Below are 12,867 nucleotides of genomic sequence, written 5' to 3'. Positions count from 1 at the left end.
TATGTTCCTACTCTGCCCCGTCCTTTCAGTGTTTTAAATTTCAGCAGATTCATACTTACTCGTGTCGACTCTCCCTGAGCCTTAGTGAACTGACCTGTGTGTGTGTGTGTGCAGGGGGGTGACGGGGCGCCGGCTGCTGCACCCCAGACCCTGGGAACAGACAGCAGGTGGACTCATCAGAAGTTAGGATGTGGGTCGCTCCATTTGTCTGTGCAGTTGGTCCCGCTATGAAATGTCCAGCCCCAAGACCACCGGCGGTATTTGACACGCATTCTGGCACTTCCTGAGACAGGTGGCTGGGGGGCAGCTCGTCCGCTCCGGCCTGGCCGTGCGCCCTGTGTGCCCTGAGGTGTCCTGGCATCTCAAGAACTTCCTGCCGTAACCCTGCATGCCCCGCCACAGCGGGCCGCTGCTTGCTGCTTGGAAGGACGGAACGCTGCCGTGCTTACCTTTTCTGTTGGATCCCGATGCAGCATTTATTCCGGGAAAACCCAAGTGGCTCATCTGTAAGCCTGCCCTTTGTATGTTGCAGGATGTGAGAGTCTTCAGTGAGGACGGGACGAGCAGAGTGGTGGAGATTGCTGCAGACACGACGGCCAGGGACCTGTGTCAGCTCCTGGTTTACAGAAGTCACTGTGTGGACGACAATAGCTGGACGCTCGTGGAGCACCACCCGCACCTGGGGCTAGGTAGGGAGCGCCCTGGGGGGCCCGATGCGCAGCCCACGGAGCCCCTGCCCCGACAGCGAGACGTCTGCGTGCCGTCCCCTCTCTGCTGCACACCTGTTTCTCCTGCCTCCCTCCCAGCGTGCCCGCCGCCAGCTGCTTCCAGAAGTTTGCTCGGGAGGGCGGCAGCGCCGTTCCCCAGGGTACACACACAGCAGAAAGGTTCTCCCTGTGATTTGGTTGGAGAACCGGCCGTGGCAGGTGCTCGGGGCCTGGTGCACAGCCACGGTCTGGAGAGGGCAGCCTGGCGGGGCTTGTGGGGTCAGGTGGGGAGCACCGTCCTGGGATCACCGCGCAAACAGCAGTTCATCCGCGTCACGGGAGTGGGGTGCTGCGCTGACGGCCTGCAGAAGTTGGAGCGTTCTGGTGTATCTCTGGGCTGGTTCACGGTGTTCTCACTGAGCGCGCACGCGTGTGTGTGTTGTGTGTAGAGGGCAAGAGGATATTTTGAAATAGGTGCCGTTTACAGAACTTACAGAGATATGGGGGTTTTGTGGGGTTTCTTGCTCAGGTGGTCTATCTCAGGTCAAGAAGCTTTTCAGACTTCTGTTGAAATTCTTAGCGGATAACATGTGGTGCTTACAAAATCACAGGCACGCACTTAAAACCAGAATTTTCTCCAAATCCACAACTGTATGTCTTCCACGTGCTGAAGGAGAAAAACTATCACAGAGTTCTTCCTGTGGTTCTGAACTTTTCTCCTGAACCTTTCTGGAAGATTAAGAGATCAAGTTTAAACTTCCAGGTCTGGAATATTCATGTAACAAAATAGTGTTCTTTCCAATGATGTTATACAGTCCAAGCCTAAACATTGCTATGTAACTTTGAGTCGGCGTTGTTTTGTTTTAAGATTTTATTTGTTTTTTTGTTAGAGAGTGAGCGTGCACAAGGTGGCTCCCCACTGAGCAGGGAGCCCGATGCGGGGCTCGATCCCAGGACCCTGGGATCATGACCTGAGCCGAAGGCAGACGCTTAACCTACTGAACCACCCAGGCGCCCCTGAGTTGGTGTTGTTTTAAGTTACTGTAGCAGCAGGTGACCCCGTTGGCAAGCTCCAGTTTGGGACACCCACGAATGGATCCTACACTGATCTGATGGGGCCACCAGCAGCATCCGCTGATGCACACATAACTTGGAAATTAAACAATAGTTGCAACCCCACAGCGTGTATGGACACATACACATGCCAAGCATGCATTTATACACATATATACATACATGCATACGTGCACACACAAAACGGACTTCAAAGACACAGCTCTGGACTTGGACCCAATATGAATATTCTGGAAGCCTGTTCAAAAGTCTGAATACTCTTAATTTGAAAGGAATTATAGAAAGGCCTTCTGCAGATACCATAATATAGGAATATGTTTGTCCACACCAAAAGCGCGTATAAAATGGGGACAGATACACTCAGAAAAATTGAACATACAAAGACTGTAGGATGAGTCACATATTTTTTGTGGTAGCTGTTGATTTCTCGAACTTCATGCCAGAGATAAAGAATTTCTATACAGCAAAACTTCAGAAATCATCACCCACATGAAAAAGAATTTATTCTGAGAAACTCGTGGAAGAAATACACGTGCACACTCAGTATTCTTTTTTTTAATTTAATTTAATTTTATTATGTTAGTCGCCATACAGTACATCATTAGTTTTTTGATGTAGTGTTCCACGATTCCTCCATGCAGAGGGCACACACAGTATTTTTAGGGATACGGTAGTTTTCTCTTTTATTCCATATTTTTCTTATTCACGGATGGACTTAACATACTCTAAAGGGGATAATTTTTTTTCTAAGATTCTATTTATTTGAGAGAGTGTCAGCCTTGAATCCCTGCAATCAGGCGTGAGTGCGCTTGCCTGGGGCAGAATTCTTTAAGGGATGATGTTCTGGGGGCGCTTCTGGGTTCTGGCACGCAGTCAGGTGACCCCCCACTCTCGGGCAGAGCCGTCCAGCCCCACGTCCCCAGTTACAGACAGGACCCTCTGGAAAGTCGCTTTCTCTGTTGTGCGTTGGGGAGGCTCTGGGGACCTGCACATACACGAGGCCTGCGGTTCGGGCGCCAGGCAGACAGCACCTCAGATCTGGAAGGCTGATACTAGGCAGACAGTCGCCCCCGATAACTGAGGCATAAGTGAGCTAATTCCAATGGCACTCTGAGCCTGCGTATAGCCTTAGAATTGAGGATTTCAAGGCACAATGACTACCCTGATCTTCGCAGGTAAAATATTAGAGCCTTAGCGATGTTAAACTTTTCCCAGCCAGGAGTGACGATTGAGAAAAGGTGGTTTTGTTTGCACTAGCAGAAGACCACACATGGGTGCGTGTGGTTGCAGCCTTCGGCAGCCCCCGTGGGCGGGGGGCATCATACTCGGGGGGGGAGCAGGGGCAGAGGTGCCGGCTGGTGCTTGGCGGGCAGTGTCTGTGGCTGGTGGGAATGTTCCCGCCCCGTCTGAACCATGCTGCTCTCATAGCCCGGTTAGTGCCTTTCTTCAGCCCCAGCGTCAGCTCCTGAAGTCACTTAGCCACTCGAGGCCCTTTGACAAGTTGGGGCAGAGCCCTTAGTGATGGACGATCTTAGGGCAGCTGGTCCGTGCCTTGTGACTCCCAGCTCTGGCTGTGGATGTGATCTCTTCTTATGTTAGTGAGACCCACACGTCGTGCCCGTGATGGGGTGCGGGTCTTGGCCTCGGTCTTTTGTGTCGAGCTCTCAGCCTTTCGAACACTGTCCCTGACCGAGTCCACTCAGCGGCCACCAGGGCCAGCCGTGGGGGCCAGGCGGCTCGGAATGGGACGCGCACGGTCCTGCTGTCCGCCCCGAGCACGTGAGCGGCGAGGCTCCGGAGGGCTCCCTTCCGCCGGGAGGCCTGCACCTGGGGGGTACGTCGGGATAGCTGACAGCCAGCCTGCAGCTGTGTCAAGTGAACAAATAATTTTTTTTTAAAGATTTTATTTATTTATTTGAGAGAGAGAGTGAGAGAGAGAGAGAGAGCACAAGAGGGAGGAGCAGGAGAGGGAGAAGCAGACTCCCTGCTGAGCAGGTAGCCCGATGCGAGACTCGATCCCCGGACTCCAGGATCATGACCTGAGCCGAAGGCAGTCGCTCAACCAACGGAGCCACCCAGGCGCCCCCACAAATAATTTTTTTAAAGGGATTTTGTAAAACTGTTAACTGGGGCATGCAGACGGCATCCTGGTGCCCCCATGGCATTGACAGTGTGACTGCAGGTGAGCTGCATCCCCGGGAGGGCGGGGGCGCCCCCACCCAGGCCCTGGGTGACCACAGGCACCAGGCCAGATGAACAGGGGAGCCCGGTCAACGTGGAGAACGGTGACGGGAGGACAGCTCCCGGGAAGTCCGGGGATTTGGGGATTCTCTTGTTGCGAGAATTAGGTTGCAGCCCTCCAGGAAGAAGCCTGAGCTCTCTGGGCCGTTGACAGCATTGTGTGTGTACCTGGCCAGGTGAGAGAGGCGCAGCAGTCACCCTCTGGAGGACCTGGCCGCAGCAGGGACGCTGCCATCCAGATGTGCCTACAGGTGTCAAAGGACAAACAGCCACCGTGCTCAGCCCTCGGTGCTCAGAAGGGCCTTCGAGGGCTGACCTTTCCCATCTCTGTCTCCCTGTCGTGCCAGCCGAAAGGCACCGGAATGCTGCTTGTTGGGCGTGCGCAGACGTCGGGGTTGTTTTCCGTGGTATCTCCCCCTCGACTTTGTTCGCAGTCCCCAGTCCCGCAGAGCCCCGAGCCGCTGTTACAAGCGTGCTGATGGCCGGCTGTGCTCCCTGCGGTGGCTGGACTGAGCGGGTGAGGCCCCAGGTGCGGGGCCGCAAGGCGGGACGCTGACGCGAGCCGGGGCGGGCAGCTCAGGCTTCTGCCAAGGACTCGCATGTCCGCGCCACATTTTAAGGCAAATATCTGCCCTTTTGAGTTGTGTGATCTGTAACCTTTTTGCATGTGGAGTAGGGTGGTGGCGTAGACACTGAATTTGGTGTCAAAACATGGAAAAAATACGAATCCCCTTTGAGGAGTGTCCGACTCTTCCGTTTGTACAAAAAAATCCTTCGGGATTTTTGATGAAGTGTTGCTTTCCATTGTGATTATAGGAAGCTGATGGATGGCAACGGGGTTGTTTAATAGACGCACCCATGGTCGTTTGAAAATACCTGTTTTTGGAATCATAGGGCAAGTGAGAACTGGAGAAAAAGACTTTGAGCTGAAGTTGGCGGAGTGGCTTTTTCACAGCTGGGAAAAGTGGTGCGTGGACATCCAGTGGCAGACGGGGGTCTCTGGGAAGGGGGTCACACACAGTCTTCCTGAGCCCCCTGCTGGCCCAGGCTCCGGGCCCCCTGCGGGCTGGAGAAGGGGAGGCACCTGTGGGTACCTGAGCCCCCACGGGTGGTGCCAGAGTGCAGGAACACACCCCTTTCAGGGCGCATGGGTTCCCCGCTCCCCTCTGCCCGGCCGCCTGGGCCCAGTCTGTGCGCATCTGTCCCGGGATCTTGCCTTGGTGGGAGGGACGTGGGGAGGCTGGAGGACAGAGGTCTGTGCACGTGTGTGCGCATGCCCCTCAGAGCTGCTCCCTCCCCACGGGTCCCCCGCGGCTTCCTCATGACGCTGTGCAGAGGGAACGCTCTGCTTTGGAACGCGGCATCGGCTCGTGCTCACTTAGGTCGCTATAACCCCGCTGGTCTATTTTTCCTTATTTTATCTGGTGAAAAATTTCAGGTTTGTGAACCAACCATCAGCCGGTTTGGGGTGCTTGGCTTTTGTCCCTATACCTACAGAAATGGTTTTTTCTGACTAAACTTCAGAACAGAAGTCACTGATTCAGTTTTGCACCAGAAAATCCATTTTAAATGAATGCCAACCTGAGCCAGTCCCCTTTTCTGAAAGTAAAGGCAGGGGTCGCGATCTCGCGCTCAAGCCGAGCGTGGCTCCTCCCTCCGTCGTGGGGACACGCAGGGCAGGGTCGTGGGTCCCTTGTTGCCGGCAGATTCCCTCGTAGCCAGAAGCAGGCGAGCCTGTTCGTGGCTCTCGGCCGGCACCAGGCGTGGCCCTGGACCTCCTCTTAGCTCGCAGCACGTGAAGAGGAACGGGTCGTCAGTGGGGGAAGCCACCTTGCAGGTTCTACCTGTGTCTTCTCACACGTACGTTTTTTCTTCTGCAGAAAGGTACCTGGAAGATCATGAGCTGGTGGTCCAGGTGGAGAGTACCATGGCAAGCGAAAGCAAGTTTTTATTTAGGAAGAATTACGCAAAATACGAGTTTTTCAAAAATCCTACGGTGAGAGTTTTTACCTCTTTCGGCTCGGGGTCTGGGACTCTTGCAGTCTTGGGGTTGATACTTGGGATCAGTAGCAGCAGAGGATAACATAACTGAGGTGGACGTAGAGGGCGGCAGAAGGGTTTGAGAATCCGGGGTTGCTGTCTCTTGGAGCTGTCCTTGCTCAGACCCAGTCTCTGATGCTTAATTAAATGCCTTTGTGTAGTGGCCAGAGGTAACGGGGGTGGTTTTCCACGGTAGCAGAGGGAAAGGGGGTTAGCCTCTGAGTCGGGAGAGATGAGGGGTGGGTTTTTCAGTTATATCAAAAGTTCATGGTTAAATTAGAACAAATCGGTTCAATATGCAGCAGAATAAAAGCTTATTGCTCTCTGCAAATAGCAAATAATACTTTGTGGTTCATGGAAGAATGAGTTTCCAGGCACGTTGGGCTAGATCCTTCTTTCCTTTTTATTTTTCTGGGGGGAGGTGGGGGGAGCACGTATCCTGTGACCTGTCAGGATCGGGAGCCTCCCGCTGCCCTACCATGCGCTCCTGTCCTGAGGCATGAGGCCGAGCCGTTGTGACGTGAGCAGAAGACCCACCGTCAACTTCTGGCTCAGTGGTTTAGCTGCTTTTTTATTTGAAAGTAAGAGATTTGATAACGGATTTTGCGTAACACCGTGTGGCGACCCTCGGCCTTGGTGCACGCTGAGAGACACGAATCCACATTAAACGTGGTAGATACTCCAACCTCGAACTCGCCATTTAAGGAAACATGGCAACTTTGGAAGTAGGCGTCTCCACCGTGGGGTAGGGGAGGACGAAGGAGCGTCATTTTAAATACAGATGGACGTCCGTGTGCCTGTTAGGAATGTTTTTAATACTGGCATCCCCGTAAGGCTGCTTTTCCCCACTTTTAAACTAACTTAATGGATTTGTTTTCCCATTTCCTTAGAATTTCTTCCCAGAGCAGATGGTTACTTGGTGCCAACAGTCAAACGGCGGTCACAACCAGCTTTTGCAGGTACTGGGCAAGAAAGTGTTTCTGGGTGGACATTCTCTCGCGCTGAGGTGGCAGCTCCCCAGAACCTTGACGGGGTTGCATTCTTCGTCACGTCCTAGCCTTGGCTCCTGACGGGGTGTAGAGTACCCAGAAATAAAGGTTGACCTGGGAAACGTGTGTGCAGCCAGGCTTCTTCGAAGCGAAACAAGCACTTATAAACAGGATAAGCTTCCTCCGAGCTAGAAGCAGCGTGAGCAGAAAGGCGGGAGAGAGAAGCCACAGGCCGGCGCGTTCTCCTCCAGGCTCCCGGCTCCTCCGGAGCTCGGGTCCGGGTCAGGCCGCCGCCCTGGGGATTTCTGCACAGAGACCAAGCCCCCTTACCGTAAAAAAGGATTGGGCTGCCATTAAACCTTTTAAAAGGGAGCAGAGTGTACATTAAAATTAGTTATCTATCTGTCTTCATTGTCCCTCTGCCTTCTGAAGTCTGTTCACGAAAACCTGGCCTTTCCCCAGCCCCTCCCCGGGGGGGGGGGGGGCCCGCTCCGGCCTCGCTCCCAGACCTGGCTCTTGAACTCGGTTTCCCAAGAAAGGTGTGCTACACGAGGGAGGGGTCAGCTGGGACAGCGGCGTCACCCACGCGTTCCTGGAGAGATCCATCAGCTCACTTCTCTGTGGAGGGCGATTCGGTGAAAGTGATGTGCTTGGTCTCCGTCCACACTGCTCCCAGCGCTTCCCGTTGCCCTAACTCTGATGATCAGGCTGCGTGTTTTATGGAAACCCGGGAGAAAGGGCAGGGCCCTTAACCCTACCGTCTTATAGGGAAATCTGTGACGTCCCGTTTTTTGTCAGCGTTAAGGAAGGTCCATTGGCTTGCGTGTGCTTGAAGACTCATGATGTTTCCTGCACACCAATTTACGTGGGGTTTTAAGATTTTTGAAAGGAAAACTTACCGTTTGAAAATGCTTGGTTTGACCAGAAAAGAGTATTTCTGTAATTCAGACGATGTCCAGATGTCTGCGATGGCAGCCAGACGTACCTGCTCTCATCCTCCCCTCCTTAGCAACATCTGACGCTGACACATCTCTTCCACAGAACTTCCTGAACTCCAGTAGTTGTCCTGAAATCCAGGGGTTTTTGCACGTGAAGGAGCTGGGGAGGAAGTCGTGGAGAAAGCTGTATGTGTGTTTGCGGAGATCGGGCCTTTATTGCTCCACGAAGGGGGCGTCAAAGGTGGGTTTAAAAGCCACCACCGTCACCCCAGGCCGGGTGCATTCAGAGTGGACGCAGCTTCCCTTGAAAATGCACATCTGGGTCCCCCGAGCTTATGATAACTGGTTAAGCTATGTCTGAGTTCCTGGTCCTCTGGCCTCCCTCGGAAACCAGGCGACAGCCCAGACCCACGGGCCTCTGTGCAGCCCCGGCCCCCTCTGTGGCTTGGGAGAAGGGCCTCCTTGGCGGCCTGAGTCCCTGAAGGATGCTGACTCAGTTCCCCTAGTTTGGAAGTTAGCATCCAAGCTGGCCGTGGGACGGCTGATAGATTGTTGCCAAGCTAGTACACGTTATCGTAGATACTCCTGGGAAGAGGTTGGAGTTGTGCGTGTATTTCCAGTGGGAAGAGCAGGTGTGAAACGGAAAATACAGCTGCAGGCCTCCAAAGAGAGCTGGGGCGTTGGGGGCTCACCTTGCTGGTTGGTGTCCTTGCACACAACTGCTTGCACACTGTTTTCGTGATGTGTGAGCACACCCTGCAGCGGGAGAGGGCCCCGCAGACCGTGGCCAGGCGTGCATCATTCCTGCCGGGACAGACGAGGGAGGGCCCGGTGGGACCCCAGGAGAGGGTGCTGAGGGCCAGGCCGCCTTCCAGCCACTCTGGGCGGTCAGCGGCTGTCCTGCATGAGCCGGGGACAAGGGGCGTGGGCAGGTGGAATAGCTTCCATCCGGGACGGGGAGGGATGGGCAGGGACGGGCAACTTGATTTCCCGACTGCCCAGCGCCCTCGTAGATGCTGACCCCAGAACAGGAAGCAGAACTGGGACGATGGAGGCTTAGGGACAAGGATGGGGCAGGCTGTCGGTGGTAGAACTGCAGGATGTCTGGACTCTGCACACCAGGGCAGCAGACTGGGTGCGGGCCGAACATTGCAGCGTGCTCTTCACTTTGAACGTTAGCCTCCAGACGTTCTCCTGGTTTTCACTTTGAATGGTTAGGGGGCTTTGATATGGCAGAGTCTCAAACACGTTGTCACAGTGCGTTTTTTTGCTTTTTTTAAGGATTTTATTTATTTATTAGAGAAAGAGAGCACAAGCAGGGGGAGGGACACAGGCAGAGGGAGAAGCAGGCTTCCCACTGAGCAGGGAGCCCTAAATGGGGCTCGACCCCAGGACCCCGGGATCATGACCTGAGCCGAAGGCAGATCCTTATCCAGCGGAGCCACCCAGGCGCCCCTGTTGTCACGGTCGTGGGAGGTGGGTTTTCTTGGCGAGGGCTGGGTGCATTTGGGCTAATTTAGCGCTGATTTCATAGGACGGTTCCATCCGTGGACCATCAGAGGGGAAGGCACGCACAGTGTGCACAGACTGCCCTCTGTTGACGAGCACGTGCAAGCGCCTGCCGTCTGCCGTGCTTGGGAAGTTCTCCCCTGTGAAGCTGAACCCCCCCTTTCCACAGGAGCCCCGACACCTGCAGCTGCTCGGGGGCTTGGAGGAGAGCAGCGTCTTCTCTCTGATCACCGGCAGGAAGCAGTACGGCGCCCCCACCGACTACGGCTTCTGCATAAAGGTACCACACCCCCGCCCTGTCTGGGGGCTGCCGCTCCTGATGGCATCCCACTGGGACTTGGGAATGAAACCGTAAACTCCTTTCTTGCTGCTGGGGTTGTTTGGGTTATTTTCTAATGGAAACACCAGTTCACGGTGGATTGATTCATTCCTGGTTGCTCAGAATGTGTTGATCCCTGAGTAGCTAGCAACTTGGGGAGAAGCAGAGGACGTGACGGGCGGTATGTGTCGATGGGCTCCGTGGCTTAGTGACCCCCAGCCTGTCACTTGGGTGGCCTCTAGGGTACTGAGAGCTGACACTTTCCGTATGGGCTTCCAGTCCCCAGGACGATGGGTGTGCCCCCGCCCTGCCTCTGTGCACACGTGTGTGAGAGCACGTGCTCACGCATATTTCCACACATGCACACACCTACACGATCACACAGATGTGCACACATACATAGGCTCATACACATACACCCACACACGTGTGCACACCTACATGAATATAAGGACATGCACACACACGTGCACACATGCACACCTCTGCACGAATAAAGGACATGCACACACATGCATACATGTTCACACACACCCTTGTGCACAGGGCCCACTCTCCCCTGGTGAGGCCGTGCTGGTGGTGGTCATGGTCACGGTGGAGGCTATTTACTGCATGCTCACTGCACACAAAGAGCTCCGCTAAGGGCTCGCTCTCCGTCCCCTTACTGCATCTTTCCAGGTGCTCACAGGAGCCGAAGCAGCCCCATTGCTCGCATCCAGGCACCAGCGAGTGTGCTTGGAGTCCCCCAGCCAGGCTGACTTCTGAGCTAGGGCTCCACGCCAACCCGAGGAGAGGTCAGGGAGCAGGGGGCATGCTGCTCCCTAAAATACCAGCTTGTACTTGACCTGGTGAAGCTTCTTGGGGTTGCAAGGAGCAGGAGCCCTAGGACCCGAGGTGCACAGGAAAGCAGTATGAGGGCGGCCTCTGGGGGCCTGGGGGCCACTGGAGCCCAGGTGGCCAGTGCCCCCCCTTCCCACCAGCCCACACCTGCAACGCTTCTCCCCCATCGCCAGGTAAACCCTGCCTCTGCATCGGGGCACCTGCCATCCCTCTACAGTGGCCTGTGTGACGGTGACCCCCGCCTGCTCCAGGCTGCTTGCCCCCCAAATTCCCCTTCTCCAGGGTGACGCCGGCCTCACTCTCTGGACCTCCCATGGGTCCGTCCTTGGGGCCACTCAGATACGCCCCAGGCCCTGATCCCCTCAAGGGCTTCTCCCCTCACTGGCCGAGCCCCGCAGGGGCCCTTCCTCAGCCGCCACCTCAGTCTTCCGGGGAGGCAACCAGACATCTTTTCTTCCATAACTCCGGGCCCGGCTCTCCGGTTGAATCCAACTTTCCCCGCACAGACCTAGGTGTCCCCTTGTCTCCGTGGCACCCACCGCCTTCCCTTGTGAGAGTTTGTCTCCCCGAGATCCCCCTGTTGGGGGCGGGCCGAGCACTCGTGCCTACACCCAACCCAGGCCGGTCCGTGCCCCGCGGAGGAGGCACCCTCTCTGGTCGCGCCCTGCCAGCCGTCTGGTGCGCGCCAGGCCCAACCCTGCCCACCACGGGCTCACTGTGTCGCACTCACTGAGTCGTCTCTGACCTCCTGTAGCCAAACAAAGTCAGGAACGAGACGAAAGAGCTGCGGTTGCTGTGTGCCGAAGACGAGCAAGGCCGAACGTGCTGGATGACGGCGTGCAGGCTCCTCAAGGTAGGCGGCGTCCTGTGTGTGCGCCATGCGCATCTCTTCTTGGAGAGCCCTCCCCATGGCCTGCCAGCCCCGTGCGCCCGCACGTCTTTCCAAATGGTCTCAGAGCTTCTCACGAGGCTTCGCGTTAGAAAGGTCAGAGCCGGCTTCCGGCCTCGGCACCTGACCTTCACAGACGTGGTGTTTCTCCCACCGAATGCCAGGAGCACCCCAGTCAGTTGAGACAACCAAAACCGTCTCCAGACGTGACCAGATGTCCCCGGGGTGGGGGCTGGTGCACGGAAGCGGGGGACTGTGCTGGCTGAGAGCCCGTGGTCTAGAGAAATAGGAAGAGAAAGCCCAGACCGGGAGACAGGGAGAGACAGCAAACAGTCCATCAGGAGGGTTAATGCTTTCCGAGACTGAGCATCGGACTCTAGCTTCCCGAAAAGCCGGGGCCCCGAGGGAAACGTGGCACGCCGTGCAGCTCGCCATGGCGCCCGATGGACATGGCATCTCCTGCCGACACATTCTTAAAGGGGCCTGTTGCACAGAACCTCACATGGGAAGGTGCCCTCGGCAGCAGCTCACAGTGACTGCCAAGGTGTTTCCTGTGGCAAAGGCTCGCGTAACAGCAGAGAACGCCTCACTTCTGCGTTCCCACAAGATGCCCCTTTGTGCACATCCGTGCGCCACGTGGTCGCAGTTTCTTATGTATATAAGGCCCGCGGGCATTGCACGGTAGTTGCGCACACTGGTTGTGCAAGATGAACGGTGAGGGGTCAGGAGGAGAAGTTGGTTTGGTCAGCTGTGGCCGAGGCATCTCTTTACGAAAACCCCAGCCTTCACCGAAGCTTTCAGCGGGGCAGAGAGTCAGGGCGGAGCCCCCTAGAGAAACGGACGCACGGAAGGAGGCGTAGCTCACGACCCTTTGGAGATGCCAGAGAGCACAAGCTCCAAGGACGGGCATCCTGTAAGCCTCTCTTTCCCAGAACCGTGCCTTGTTTGATTTTTGCTGCCGATAAAACAAAGAAGGGTTAAGCGTAAAATGTTCTGATTTTGTAATCGGGGAGTGTTGGTACAGGACGTCGGCGACTCCTTTACAAGCGCGCTTCAGAAGTAGGGGACGGCCATTCAGAGGAATACTCCTCGGTGACACAAAGAACGAGGTTCTCTCTGGAATATGTTGTGGGAAAATTTCCAGGACGTATTATTAAGAATTAAAAAGCGAAGTGCTACCTTTGTTGTAGGAGCAAGGAAAGGAGAAGCTAAAACGCATCAGTGTGTTTGCCGGTGTGCACGTGAGCCCTCGGTGAGACTGCTGGGGGGGAGGGCAGGCACGGACCCGCACACACGGGGGCGGATGTGGGACGGACGTCTT

The 12,867-nt window shown here is 55.6% G+C and overlaps 1 protein-coding gene across 1 annotated transcript in view; it reads left to right on the top strand.

Moving 5' to 3' along the window:
• The window catches only part of GRB10 (growth factor receptor bound protein 10), a 160,367-nt gene that overhangs the window by 130,324 nt on the left and 17,176 nt on the right, over positions 1–12,867 (top strand). The window contains exons 7-12 of the mRNA XM_044920255.1: positions 533–689; positions 5,903–6,018; positions 6,953–7,021; positions 8,093–8,230; positions 9,668–9,778; positions 11,412–11,510. Coding sequence (XP_044776190.1) covers positions 533–689; positions 5,903–6,018; positions 6,953–7,021; positions 8,093–8,230; positions 9,668–9,778; positions 11,412–11,510 — 690 coding nt within the window. The remainder of the gene's footprint in view (positions 1–532; positions 690–5,902; positions 6,019–6,952; positions 7,022–8,092; positions 8,231–9,667; positions 9,779–11,411; positions 11,511–12,867) is intronic.

Source organism: Neomonachus schauinslandi, chromosome 12, assembly GCF_002201575.2.
Source record: "Neomonachus schauinslandi chromosome 12, ASM220157v2, whole genome shotgun sequence".
NCBI lineage: Eukaryota > Metazoa > Chordata > Mammalia > Carnivora > Phocidae > Neomonachus > Neomonachus schauinslandi.
Note: the sequence above shows the minus strand (reverse complement) of the source record. Positions and strands in the feature narration are given on the sequence as shown.